The 14378-nt window shown below is 49.6% G+C and overlaps 1 protein-coding gene across 1 annotated transcript in view; it reads left to right on the forward strand.

Annotated features, from left to right (window-relative positions):
* The window catches only part of GFRA2 (GDNF family receptor alpha 2), an 85514-nt gene that overhangs the window by 23432 nt on the left and 47704 nt on the right, over window positions 1-14378 (forward strand). Inside the window, exon 3 of the mRNA XM_081922985.1 lies at window positions 3110-3193. Within this exon, the coding sequence (XP_081779111.1) occupies window positions 3110-3193 (84 nt within the window). The remainder of the gene's footprint in view (window positions 1-3109; window positions 3194-14378) is intronic.

A 14378-nucleotide genomic window follows, 5' to 3' on the forward strand; every position in this document is an offset into this window, starting at 1 on the left:
GATCCAGAGTCACCCATGGAACAGAGTATGGGGATTTTCTTAACGAACTAGTTTGGGTCATGGGTTGGTCTGTGCCTACAGATCTATACACAGAATCTGGCGACCATCGTTCAGGCATCCCAACCCTTTCTGATGGGAATGATCCTTTGTAAATGCATCTTGGAACTCTGTGGGCGGCTGGGAAACGACCTTGCTGCGTTTCAAGTCGGATTGCAGGGGGTTGGGCTCGATGACGCCTCTACGACTCTAGGATTTCCATGTGAACCTCCCCTTAAGGCTCTGTCTTTCCCTTCCCGGGCTCCCGTTCCCTATTGCGAAAGGAGAGAAGCAGCCTGTGTGAGAAGCGTGCCCTTGAGAAGCAGCCTCTGTACACGGGGGCAGCTGAGCTCGCCTGGCAATGGGGAACAACCCCCAGTACTGTAATGAAATGCATTTGTAACTGTCCAGCGAGGAGCTCCCATGGTGGGGGCTGACCCTTCCTGGAGTGCTCCTGGCTTGCTAATAACCTTGTGTTTGAGCAGCTGAGCTTCATAATTACAAGAGAAGAGGGGGGCAGCTGCCACCTCCTCCTCCTCCTGCAGGCTGAGAATATCTTCTGTGAGTAAGCAGCCCAGGAGGAACCTGGGAGGGAGGTCTCCTCCTCCTCCACCAGAGTCTCTCCATCCTTTGAGCTTGTTTTGCAACTCCTGATCGCAAAGGGTGGAACAAGTAAATCAGGGGTTGGCAACCTAAGGCCCATAGGCCACAAGCAGCCCGCGGAGGTCATTTAACCGGCCCACGAGCCGCCGCCGAACTGAGCTGCCCGCTCAGTGAGTCCCCACGTGCTGCGCTAAACCGGTGTGGCGCAGGGACTAACTTCTGTATTGCTGGAAATTGTGTCTGCATGCGTGTGCACTCAAATGCATGCGCAATACGGCCTACAGAGGGATCTTTGCTGGAGTGAACCGGCCCAGGTGAGGTAAACCTTGCCGACCCCTGAAGTAAATGATCAAGGGTCTGGAAACGAAGCCTTAGGAGGTTGAGGGAGTTATTTAGCCTGGAGAAGGGAGACTGACAGGTGACATGATAGACATCTACAGATACCTGTCATATGCAGGATGGAGCAATCTTGTTTTCTGCTGCTCCAGAGGGGAGGACCTGAACCACCCCCATCATTCTACCCAGACACTGAGGTCCAGCTCCGAGGGCCTTCTGGCAGTTCCCTCACTGCGAGAAGCCAAATTACAGGGAAACAGGCAGAGGGCCTTCTTGGTAGTGGCACCCGCCCTGTGGAACGCCCTCCCACCAGATGTCAAAGAGAACAACAACTACCAGACTTTTAGAAGGCATCTGAAGGCAGCCCTGTTCAGGGAAGCTTTTAATGTTTGATGCATTACTGTATTTTAATATTTTGTTGGAAGCCGCCCAGAGTGGCTGGGGAACAAATAGGCAGGGTACAAATAATAATAATAATAATAATAATAATAATAATAATAATAATAATAATAATAATTTATTTATTTATTATTATTGGAGTTATTTAGCCTGGAGAAGGGAAGGCTGACAGGTGACATGATAGCCATCTCCAGATACCTGTCATATGCAGGATGGAATAATCTTGTTTTCTGCTGCTCCAGAGGGCAGGACCTGAACCAATGGGTCCAATTTTAGGGGAAGGAGAGTCCGTCTAAACAATAGGAAGAACTTTTCAGTGGCAAGAGCTGTTTGCCTGTGGAACAGACTACTTTAGAAGGTGGCGGACTCTCTGTTGTAGGGTGCTCGCTTTGGCAGCACATATACTGAGAGTTAAACCACAGAGTCTAGGACTTGCCGATCAAAAGGTCGGCGGTTCGAATCCCTGCGACGGGGTGAGCTTCCGTTGCTCGGTCCCTGCTCCTGCCAACCTAGCAGTTCGAAAGCACATCAAAGTGCAAGTAGATCAATAGGTACCACTCCGGCGGGAAGGTAAACGGCGTTTCCGTGTGCTGTTGTGGTTCGCCAGAAGCGGCTTAGTCCTGCTGGCCACACGACCCAGAAGCTGTACGCCGGCTCCCTCGGCCAATAAAGCGAGATGAGCGCCACAACCCCAGAGTCGGCCACGACTGGACCTAATGGTCAGGGGTCCCTTTACCTTTACCTTTATACTAAAATTGGAACGATACAGAGAAGACTCTCCTTTGTAGGAGGCTTTTAAACAGACAGTGGATGGCCAGGGATTCTTTAGCTTTGATTCTTGCATTGCAGAGTTTTGGACTAGATGGCCTTTGGGGTTCCTTCCAACTCTAAAATTCTATGGTTTAAAGTGGCATTGGGACTAAGAGCTGCTGAAATCCATGGTTTAAACTGGGGCCCTCACACCAGGGCTTCAGAGGCAAATTGGGAATGCAAGGGCTCCCAGATGCATCTGAAATGCCTTGCCTGAGCAGCTCCAGGGGCCGTTCAATCAAGCTACGTAGGCTCTTGATGCTTAGAACTGTCCGTGTTAAAATAGCCTTTGCCTCTTTCATGCTTGCAAGAACCCTGTGAGGCTGCCAGTCCTGTTTCATAGGTCAGATATCAAGAAAAAAGGGGGCAAGAGAGCTTTATCTGGAGAAAAGTGTTTGTGAGCTGAATCTGATTTCACAGATCAGCTAAGGCCAGCCCATGATAGCTGCTGAGCCACATCACCCTCTTATCCAATCAGTGGAGGTGGTGGTGTTATAGGTACCATGCAATACCCATTCCACATTTGCAAGAGGTTGGTATTTTAGTGTGGCAGAACCTACACTCTGGAACTCCCTGCCTATTGACATCAGACAGGCGTCTTCACTGTCCTCTTTTTGGTGCCTGTAAAAAACATCCTTGTTTAGACAAACCTGCCTGGATCTTTAGAAAGTTGGTGTGAGTTTTAATCTTAGTCTATTGTCATTTTAAATTCTCCAAAACCTTAAATAGTTGTTGTTAATTTTTCTGATTAACAATGCTATTGATTCAGGTTTTTGGTCAACTGCTTTGCGTTTGTTTTCACAAGAAAGAAATCGCAGATTAACAGGGATCCAGGGATCTGTGGCTCTCTGCCCCCACCCCGCGCAGAAGCAAAAGGACATTATGAGTTTCTAAGAGTCTCCCTTTCTCCTCCTTCTCATTCCAGGAGAAGAGTTTTATGAAGCTTCCCCCTACGAACCAGTCACCTCTCGTCTCACTGATATATTCAGACTCGCTTCAATTGTCTCAGGTAAGAGAGGCCAAGGGAAAAAGGCTTCTTGGTCATTTCCGTTTGCTGTTTTCTATCCAGGAGAACCAACATCTTCTTGCTCCTCTCTCGTGGGAGTTCAGGGCTGTCTGTGTATGTACACATGGCACTTTAAAGCGGATCTGGCTCATCCCATCAGGGCCAGCCCTACAATGAGGCAGAATGAAGCAGCTGCCTCAGGCGGCAGATGCTGAGGTGGGGCAGGGAGTGAACAGAGCTGCGATTGCCACATGACCTGCCCTGTAGCCCCCAGGCTAGCCTTTTGCCCTTGAGGGTAGCCGTTTCACCAGTATTAAAGTAGGATTCAACTACCAGTCCAGTTGGCTTCAGGACGGGCCTTGGAGGAGGGCGCCATCTTGTTTTTCGCCTCAGGCAGCAAAATGTCTTTTCCTTAGCTACTGTTTTGTGCATATCTGGTATATTGGAAATTGGTATCTTGAAAATGATTTAGAAATTGGCTGGGTGCACAGTGGGCCTCGAGTTTCCAGAACTCAGGGCAGGTGGGGAGACCCACAGGCAGTGCAAAGACATCCCATCCTGAGAAACATGGAGATGTTCAACGGAGAGCGTTATGTGTCAGCAAACGTTCACAAGAGATATTGGATGTGTGCAGCTTTTGAATATGCTGTGTGCCTGGGACAGAGCAGGGCATGCCTTTGGCTCTGCGGGCCAGTTTTTGACCAGGATAGGCCTTTTGGGCCAAGCTGCATGATTGACTGGTGGGTTGTCTCACAAACTCCCTTGAGAAAGGTTTTTACTCCCTCTCTTGTAACACTAGAACTCTTGGACATCTAATGAGGCTGACTGTTGGAAGATTCAGGACAGATAAAAGGAAGTCCTTCTTCATGTAACACATAGATAAACTATGGAACTCATTGCCACAGGAGGCAGTGATGGCCACCAACTTGGATGGCTTTAAAAGATGGTTGGACATATTCATGGAGGAGAGGGCCATCAATGGGGATTAGACTAAGGTTACCAGATTTTTTCCAAAGTATCCAGGGACACTTTTTTAAAAAAGAGAAAAAAATAGTTATTAAAAAACAGGGTTGTTTTTTTTAAAAGAAGTAATATCTTCTCTTCTGTGGTCTCCTCTGTCACGCGACCTTCCTCTGGGCTCCAGCCTGCTCTCCTGGAGCGCTAGCCGCTGTGGAGTAGGCTCAGGTTGGGCCTGGGCTCAGCCACGTGTCCTTGCCCTTCCAGTGCTCTCCTACATCTCTTCCTTAGTGGCAGTGGCCCGGCAAGCTCGGGGCTCCCCTTTTCCCCCTCCTTCCTTTTTCTCTCTCTTCCTTCTCCTTCTCCTCTCCTCCTTCTCCCTGCGGCAGTTCCAGGGTTTTCCTGGCCCTGGAGCACCACTGGACAGTCGGCAAGGTGCTCTTGCTCCCGGCTCGATTTGGGTCACGGCGGGGGGAGTCAGCGGTTCCCCCAGTTGAGGCACCGGGCACCCCCAGTTTCCCCTCAGCAGTGGCAGTGGCAGCGGCAGTCTCAGCAGCCCAGAGCCAGCCTGGTAGTGCAGTTGGCTCTGGCTGGCTTCAGGAGCTGCTCGCTGCCATGGCGCCCACCATTTTGCCTCGCCGGAAGTCCCCATATGATGTGTCTTGTGCCGTTGAACCAATCACGCAACATTCATTCCCTACTAATAAATCTACAAGGGATGCGGGTGGCGCTGTGGGTTAAACCACAGAGCCTAGGACTTGCCGATCAGAAGGTCGGTGGTTCGAATCCCCGCGACGGGGTGAGCTCCCGTTGATTGGTCCCTGCTCCTGCCAACCTAGCAGTTTGAAAGCACATCAAAGTGCAAGTAGATAAATAGGTACTGCTCTGGTGGGAAGGTAAACTGTGTTTCTGTGCGCTGCTCTGGTTCTCCAGAAGCAGCTTAGTCATGCTGGCCACATGACCTGGAAGCTGTCTGCGGACAAACGCTGGCTCCCTCGGCCAATAAAGCGAGATGAGCGCCGCAATCCCAGAGTTGGCCACGACTGGACCTAATGGTCAGGGGTCCCTTTACCTTTACCTAATAAATCTACAACACTTAAAATATAAATCCGGGGAAATTCCAGGGACAGATATGAAAATCTGGGGGCTGTCCCTGGGAAACGGGGATGTCTGGGAACCATAGATTACAGTGGTGCCTCGCAAGACGAAAAGAATCCATTCCGTGAGTCTCTTCGTCTAGCGGTTTTTTCGTCTTGCGAAGCAAGCCCATTTGACGGCTTAGCGGATTAGCTCTATTAGCGCTATTAGCGGCTTATCAGCTTATCAGCTTATCGGATAAGCGGCTTAGCGGCTTAGAAAAAGGGGGGGGGAGGAAAAAACCCCCGCAGGAACTCGCAAGAAATTTTCGTCTTGCGAAGCAAGCCCATAGGAAATTCGTTTTGCAAAGCACCTCCAAAACGGAAAACTCTTTTGTCTAGTGAGTTTTCCGTCTTGCGAGGCGTTCGTCTTGCGGGGCACCACTGTAGACACCATGGCTCAGCTCTGCCATCGCAGTTGGAGGCAGCAGTGCTTCTGAATCTCAGCTTCTGGAAACCCCAGGAGGGGAGAGGGCTCTTGTAATTAGGTCCTGCTTGCAGGTTTCCCCCAGGCATCTGGTTGTCCACTGCAAGAAGTGGATGCAGGGCTAGATTGGCTATTGGTCTAATCCAGCAGCCTCTTCTAATGTGTGTGACCTGCCTTGGTTTTCCTCCTATGACATCCAGTCGTCCCTCAAAACAAGTTTGTTGAATGGGTGAGCATTGACGTTATACATCTGTTAACACCTGATCCTGCATTAATAATAATAATAATAATAATAATAAGTTTTATTTATACCCCGCCCTCCCCAGCCAAGACCGGGGCTCAGGGTGGCTAACACCAGATACAAAAACAATTGATTGAAATACAACTTAAAAAAACAAGATTAAAATACAACATTAAAATACAGCCTCCTTTCAGTAGAAACTCAAATCAAAGACTTTTTGGGGGATGAAAACGCCAAGTCTTCACCAAGGCTAACTATCCAGACTGGTCCTACGTGGGCCAGAAAAAAGCCAGGGAAGTCACCAAATAGGAGTTCCATCACAGAAGGAGAAAGGAACAAAAGAAAGAGGGGGAGGGGATCAAATGAATTCCAAGCCAAAGGCCAGGCGGAACAACTCTGTCTTACAGGCCCTGCGGAAAGAAATCAGATCCCGCAGGGCCCTGGTCTCATGAGGCAGAGCGTTCCACCAGGCTGGAGCCAGTGTTGAAAAGGCCCTGGCTCTGGTTGAGGCTAATCTAACTCTAGGGTGTTGCTATTTATGGACCTTAAGGTCGTCCCTGGGGCATACTGGCAGAGGCGGTCCCGTAGGTACAAGGGTCCTAGACTGTGAAGTGCTTTAAAGGTCAAAACCAGCACCTTAAATCTGACCCTGTACTCCACTTAAGGCTCTTGCAGCCATCTTCTGCATCAGCTTCTGGACCATAGCTGTCAACCGTCCTTTATTTGGTGGGAAAGTCCCTTATCCCAGCGCCATGTCCCGCTGCTGTCCCTTATTGATGATGTCCCTTAAATTCCCCAGGTTTCAAACGAAGCAGCTCCTCTCCCTCCCTCCCTGCCCTGTGTTGCTTGGCTGCGTTGCTCACCCAATAAGGAGTCTAAGAACGACTGGGGGGGTGGAGCTTGCATGCCTTGTGCCGATCAAATTGCCCGCGTTGCCTGGGGACTCGCCTTTGCTCAGCGCTTCCCAGCGGAGAGGTGATGGTGGTTTTCCTTGCTGCATCCCCTTTGCCGGGTTGCTGCGCTGTGGGAACCACCGCTTGAGGCTTCGTTTGGCTGCTGGTTGACCAAAATCCCTTATTTTGGCTGCTGATCCCTTATTTTCGAGGCTGCTGGTCCCTTATTTTCAAATCTGTAAATTGACAGCGATGTTCTGGACCACTTCATATATTACTCACCACGGCAACGCAGCCTGGACATAACTAGAGCATGGATCTCTCGGTGGTCTGGTCATCCCTTTCCAGGAATCGAGAGCAGGCGAAAGGCACCTTGTGTCAGCAAAGTGGGGCAAAACAACCCTTCCTCCACCCCATCCCAGTTCAGGAGCAGATTCTTTGCTTCTCAGACTCAACGTCAAGCCACTGAGTCAGCATTGAATGGTCTTGGCCAGGAAGGATTCCAGAAAGAGGACTTTCCCCCTCCCCTTCCAAGGAGGCAGGGTGGCATCCAGCTGACTTCATTTGCATTTTTCTGGAAGGCCTGGAAGGGGGGGGGGACTCGTCTCCTAGTGGAGTGGTCAAATCCACCCTCCTTCTCTCACCAGGTGCATTTAAATCCTACTCACTCCAGGCATTGATGGAGACAGTCTTTCCTTTGATCGTTCTGTCATGATACTAAGTAGCCTGGGTAAATACAGAAGCTGTTTTTAATTATGATATGTGGAATGTTTAGAGCAGAGGCTTACATTTGACATGGAAACAGAATATCCAGATACGGCAGCAATAAAGGCATGTAAATATTTGAGAGAAGAATAACCTCAAATAAACTCCCAGCAGCCAGCCTGACCAGTTGCCAGGGGTAATGGGAATTGTAGTCCCACAGCAACCTTGTGGGTCGTTTCTGCTTTTGGTGGCAATGTTGCTGTGCTGTTTATCCCTTTATTCGTTGCCAAATTATTTTATTAAAGCTTCTGCTAGTTGCTTGCTTTAAATTTGGGCAATGCTGTGGACATTTTGGCTGAACAGTAGCAGATAAATGCTTCAAAGCAATAAATAAATGCTGAACATGATTCTGTAAACGAGGTTGCAAAGATTATGAGCTGACGACAGCTGATGGCAACCCAGAGAGGCAGAATAATAAATATAGCCAATGACTAATACTTGATCTTAGAGGGAAAGTCAGTTTCCATCGTCACGTGGGTGCATGCTCGTGGCATTTTAATGTCATAAGAACATAAGAAGAGCCTGCTAGATCAGGCCAGGGGCCTATCTAGTCCAGCATCCTGCTTTCAAAGTGACCAACTAGATCCCCTGTGAGAATCCCGCAAGCAGAATTCAAGAATGAGAGCCCTCTCCCCTCTTGTGGCTTCCCGTGACTGATATTCAGAAGTACTGCCACCTCTGTCTGTGGAGGCAGAGCAGAGTCATCATGGCTTGGTAGCCACCGAAAGCCCTCTTCTCAATGCCTTTGTCCAATCCTCTTCTAAAGCCATCCAGGTTGGTGGCCATTCCTGACTCCTGTGGAACTGGGTTCCATAGTTTAACTCAGGGGTCCCCAAACTAAGGCCCGTGGGCTGGATAAGGCCCGAGAGACTTGTTTATCCGGCCCGCAGTGACCCCCACCACCTGCTGCCACCGCCCGCTCTAACCAGCACTGCACTGCGCTGCCCGGCTGCCCACTTTTGGGTCGGAGGAGCACCGGAAATAGCTTGTGTGCATGCTCATGCGTTATTTGCGCATGCACAAGCATTTATTTCTGGTGCACATCCGGGTCGGAGGAGACCCGTGCACATGCACACAAGCTATTTCTGGTGCTCCTCTGACCCAGAAAGTGTGCCGGAAATAGCATGTGTGCACACGTATGGGCATGCGCTCTCCCACCCTCTGGCCCGCTACGCGATCAGCGCTGGAAACACCGGCCCAAGGCGCAGTAAGTTTGCTGACCCATGGTTTAACTGCACGGTGCATGAAGAACTATATTTTATCTGTTCTAAATCTTCCAGCAATCAGCTTCCCTGGGTGACCTTGAGTTCTAGTGTGGTGTAGTGGTTAACAGCGGTAGTCTCGTAATCTGGTGAACCGCGTTCGCTTCCCCGCTCCTCCACATGCAGCTGCTGGGTGACCTTGGGCCAGTCACACTTCTCCGAAGCCTCTCAGCCCCACTCACCTCACAGAGTGTTTGTTGTGGGGGAGGAAGGGAAAGGAGAATGTTAGCTGCTTTGAGACTCTTTGGGGTAGTAATAAAGCAGAATATCAAATCCAAACTCTTCTTCTTATGAGAGAGGGAGACAAAATTTTTCCCTGCCCACTTCCTCCATGCCATGTATAATTGTATGCATGTCCAAGCAGACCTTTGGGAAATTCCTTCAAGAAAGCTGTGGCTCAGGAGGGCAGCCATGCAGCCCCATTGATTGCCCTGTGGTTTGTGTGGGCTCTTTCCTCTCTTTCCTATAGGTGCTGGGGTTGGGGGCAGCCAAGGAACCCGCTGTGTGCGTGTGTGTGTGTGTGTGTTGTGCTGGGCAGTGAGAACTGGATGTGCTCAGACAATGCCCCATACACAGAGTTGCCCCGAAGGGCTGCCGGGCCGCTTTGGTCCTCCCCTTCCCCTCCTAATTCTGTGGGCAGGAAATATGAATTGACATTCAGGAGGAAATCTGCAAAACTCCCTTCCAAGAAATGCAGCGCTTAGATTCCAGTCGACAATACTTTTCTTTTTTTCCGCTCTGAAGCAAATCCCCATCAATAAACTATTTAGCTGGTGGAAAATAAGGAACGGGCCGTGTTTGGCATCAAGAAGCATTAGCGCTTGGATGTATTTATTCTGGATCTCATCGCCGAAAATATTTTCAGGAAGCGTGTATGCGTGTGGGTGGGGGGGCGGGGGCTGAGAGCTGGGGATGGGTTTGTCCTTGCAGAAGGAAAGAAGAAGCTAAATGTTGGGGAGCGTCGCTTTTCCAGCTGCACGGGGATGTAAAACGATTACCCTCAGGTTGGATCCAAAGGCAGATGTGGAAAACATGCTATTTAAATTTCAAAACCTCCCACCTCCTCGCCCGGCGGCTGTCAAACCTGCTAAGTCTCACCACAAAGCAGGTTAGCAACGGAGCTCAGCCTATCAAAGCTTTCTTTTGCAAAACCAAGGAGCCCCTTGGGACATGCTGGGGATGGCAGCTGGACTGGCAGGGGGGGCATGGCATGTTCTATGGGCAGGGCCACAAGGTCCCCTTACCTGCTGAACATAGGCCAAGTGCCTGGAAGCCCAGGAATGACTGCAGCATCATCTGCAAAGCATGGGATGTCGAAGCATCCGAATAAGAACGACAATTTATTTATATCCTGCCTTTTCCCCAGACCAAGGCTCAAGACCATGGGTAGGCAAACTAAGGCCTGGGGGCCGGATTCGGCCCAATCGCCTTCTAAATCCGGCCCACGGACAGTCTGGGAATCAGCGTGTTTTTAAACGAGTAGAATGTGCCATAATAATAATAATAATAATAGTAATAATAATTTATTATTTATACCCCACCTATCTGGCTGAGTTTCCCCAGCCACTCTGGGCAGCTCCCAATCGAGTGTTAAAAACAATACAGCATTAAATATTAAAAACTTCCCTAAACAGGGCTGCCTTCAGATGCCTTTTAAAGATAGGATAGCTGCTTATTTCCTTCACATCTGAAGGGAGGGCGTTCCACAGGGTGGGCGCCACTACCAAGAAGGCCCTCTGTCTGGTTCCCTGTAACTTGGCTTCTTGCAGTGAGGGAACCGCCAGAAGGCCCTCGGCACTGGATCTCAGTGTCCGGGCTGGGTTATTTGTGGGGCCTGTCTGGTGTTTTTACATGAGTAGAATGTGTCCTTTTATTTAAAATGCATCTCTGGGATATTTGTGGGGCATAGGAATTCGTTCATCCCCCCCCCCAAAAATAGTACGGCCCCCACAAGGTCTGAGGGACAGTGGACTGGCCCCCTGCTGAAAAAGTTTGCTGGCCCCTGCTCAAGACAGCTCCCAGTTTAAAATACAAAAACACAGGTAAAACAGAAGAAGCTAAGAACATAGAAAGGATAATCATTAAAAACAACAACAATTAAACAGTAAAAGAATTAAAATAATATTTAAAAATCTATTAAAGGTATAAAAGCTTCATAGTACCATCCCTTTCCTTTAAAAAAGTCAGCAGCTGAAGGCACAGGTTCGATTCCCATATGGTACAGCTACATATTCCTGCTTTTAAGGGGGTTTGACTAGATCATCGTCAGGGTCCCTTCCTGTGCTACAATTCTATGCTTCTATGCCTTTTGGAATAGAAAGGTCTTTCTTCACCTGCTGGCAAAGGGACAACAAGGAGGGAGAAAGTCTAGCTGCTCTAGGGAGGGAGTTCCAAATTGTATCAGCCTTTCCAAAGGCTTGTTGCCTTTGATTCCTTCTCTGCTGTCACAAGCACAGAGCTTTTCCGAGTGGTGAACGGCCTTCTGTCGTCTAGCTAAGCAGGTCAGCCCCCGCTGAGTTGCGTGCCAAGGCACTGTGACCCCATCACCCCTAATATAGTAAAAATAAACAGGCAGACAAAGAATGTAAAGGTAAAGGGACCCCTGACAGTTAAGTCCAGTCGTGGCCGTCTCTGGGGTTGCGGTGCTCATCTCGCTTTATCGGCCGAGGGAGCCGGCGTACAGCTTCTGGGTCATGTGGCCAGCATGACTAAGCCGCTTCTGGCGAACCAGAGCAGTGCACGGAAACGCCGTTTACCTTCCCGCAGGAGCGGTACCTATTTATCTACTTGCACTTTGATGTGCTTTCGAACTGCTAGATTGCCAGAAGCAGGGACCGAGCAACGGGAGCTCACCCCATTGCGGGGATTTGAACTGCTAATCTTCTGATCAGCAAGCCCTAGGCGCCGTGGTTTAACCCACAGCACCACCCGTGTCAAATAGGCCACATCTTTCTTGATTACAGATGTAAAAGGGGTGGCATAGGCACTGGGTATACCTTTTCGCACTCCAGCCCTTCTGCTTGGGGTGTTCCCAGGGCCAGCACAACTCTGGGGAGACCTTCATCAAATAGGGGTACCCCCAGAGGGGTCCCCATTGGGGAGTGCTCTGGCCCTAGCACCCACCTGGGTACCTGGACAAATGCGACTCCTTGCAGATCCCATTAACAGGATATCATTTTTCATGAAGGGGCAGGCAGAGGCTACGACCTCCCCTGCAACTGAGACTAAGGCCCATTAGTCCAGAGTCTTGTACCTGGGTCCTGTCTTGCAGTCTCCCAGAATGGTCATCTGGTCAGCCACCGTGAGATGCTGGACTAGATGGGCAGGCTCTCCTTAGGTTCTTAATTTTATTTGTCCCTAGTGTTTTCTGGCGAGCCCTGGAGATGCAGGAGGCCAAAGGGAAAACATGCCTTTCCTTTCTGAGCGTGGAATAAAGGATCTTGGGTATTCGAGGCCTTTGAGGCAGGAGAGGCAGCAGATGTCTCTTTGGTCCCCGAGAACAAATGGGGTCAGCGATGCTCAGCTCCCCCTCCGAAAGGCCCGGCTCCAGCCTCCCTTTCTTCTTCTTCATGAAAGTTTAATGCTTGTACCTCATTAATGAGCTCCCCAGAAAGCAAGACTCCTGCAAGCCCTGGATCTATTAAAATGCATCCAGGTCCCTGCCGGTCTCAGGCAGGGCAAGATCAGGGGGGACTCGGGAGGATTAGGCAATCAAGCCTGCTTTACATAGATCCCTGCACTGATGCTCTTGCAAAAGGGCAGCTTGGATTCAGGCTTGAAAGCAGGAGGAGGGGAGATGCGTTCCCTCTGTTCTTTTCTCCTGTGCCAGGTTAAGGATAGGGAGATGGGGAGGGGGGGTGTGGCCCAGGGTTGGCCCAAGACATTTTAGCACCTGAGGCAAACGGTATCCCTCGCCAGGGAAGAAGGAGTGAAGTTCCACATCAGGAACAAGGGGGTGGTGGTTTTGGGAATGTTCAGGGGTGCAGGAGAGGATATATTGTTTGATTATAGCCTTTCCAACTTGTATAAACAAGTTCGCAATTTAGCAGAGTAACATCCCCCTTTTTAAACTCGTAGCGGATGCGTTTGCTCAGTTTCGCTAAAGCCTCTATAATAACTGTTCTGGTATTTTCCCCCTTTTCCCTCATAAAAGATAAGACATGACATAGTCTTCCATAAAAGTATAAAAAGGTTTACTCACATATCATTCTGTTCACAATCGGGTCCCACAAGGCAGACTTAGCATAGAAAAGTAACATACACCTAGAAACTATCTCATAAGAAGATAGTCCCTTTGTCCTCTCTTGGCTGGAGCCAAGAGAGCATCTTTGGCTAAGCAGATGTTGCTTCTTCGATGCATGTGGTGAAAGAGAGAGAGATGGCTGCCCTGTGCTTTTGTTATTACCTGCACAGGTAAGGCCACGCCCACCTCTAGTCACATGCAGAGGAAGTCTGTCCCAGCCCAGAAGGAAAAAGGAAGTTTACCTGCTGGCTGGACAAACATCCCTCCCCATGTGTAAACATGTTCACTCTAGGAATGTTGTACTTGACTGCTCTTGTGTTTCACATACCACAGTGGTGGAATAAAGATGTACCTCGAGAGCAGACCAGTGGATCATTGCGGGGGGCTGCCAAGGGGACAACAGATCCAGCCTCCAAGGAGTGTGTTATGAGAGAGAAACTGCTCCTTTCCCCTTATGGGGTACCCAAGAGCCCATATAGAGTCCTTTTGTAGGTTCTCTATTGGCAGGAGAAAATATTGAGAAGCAAAGCAGCTAGTAAGCCTGATCTTTATTAAAGCTGTTGCAACAGGGTGCTCCCCACACACGCAGGAGGGGAGGAGGGACCCTGAGCCATGTGCACAAGGCCTTATATAGACATTTTAAATTGCCCGCCCTGGAGTCCAAGACCACCCCCAGAAACATCATACATACACCACAGAAGGGGTGTGGCCCAAGACCACCCCCTTAATGCATCAGAGAAGGGGCGAAAATCTGGGTGTGTTGTTTCTTCCTGTCTGCCAGGTTACCTGATTGGATTACCTGGGCATCCTGACCTCTCTTTTGTTATGATAACTACTCAGTTCCTGGATCCAGGTAACAGGTCACAGGCTCACACCCTATTCATATCTTAAATGTTCCCTTAAGAGAGGATTTGTGAAAGAGACAATGGGGAGAGTTCCATTTCCTTTGATCTTGCAAAGGAGTATTTGAGGTCATTTTGGGAGAGAGAAAATGGTTTCAGGACTTTTCTGTGGGTATCAGACATGTGGTTTACATATTTGTATGTGTTTGCTTGGTACATTTATGAACATCTATTATATATACAGTGGACGCTCGGGTTGTGAACGTGATCCGTGCGGGATGCACCATTGCAACCTGCAGTGTTTGCAACCTGCGTCTGCGTGTCTGTGCACGTGCGGGTTGCGATTCGGTGCTTCTGAGCATGTGCAAAGTGCAATTTAGCACTTCTGCGCATGTGTGGCCGCCAAAACCCAGAAGTAACCC

This window comes from Podarcis melisellensis (assembly GCF_964234715.1).
Source record: "Podarcis melisellensis genome assembly, chromosome: 8".
Lineage (NCBI taxonomy): Eukaryota > Metazoa > Chordata > Lepidosauria > Squamata > Lacertidae > Podarcis > Podarcis melisellensis.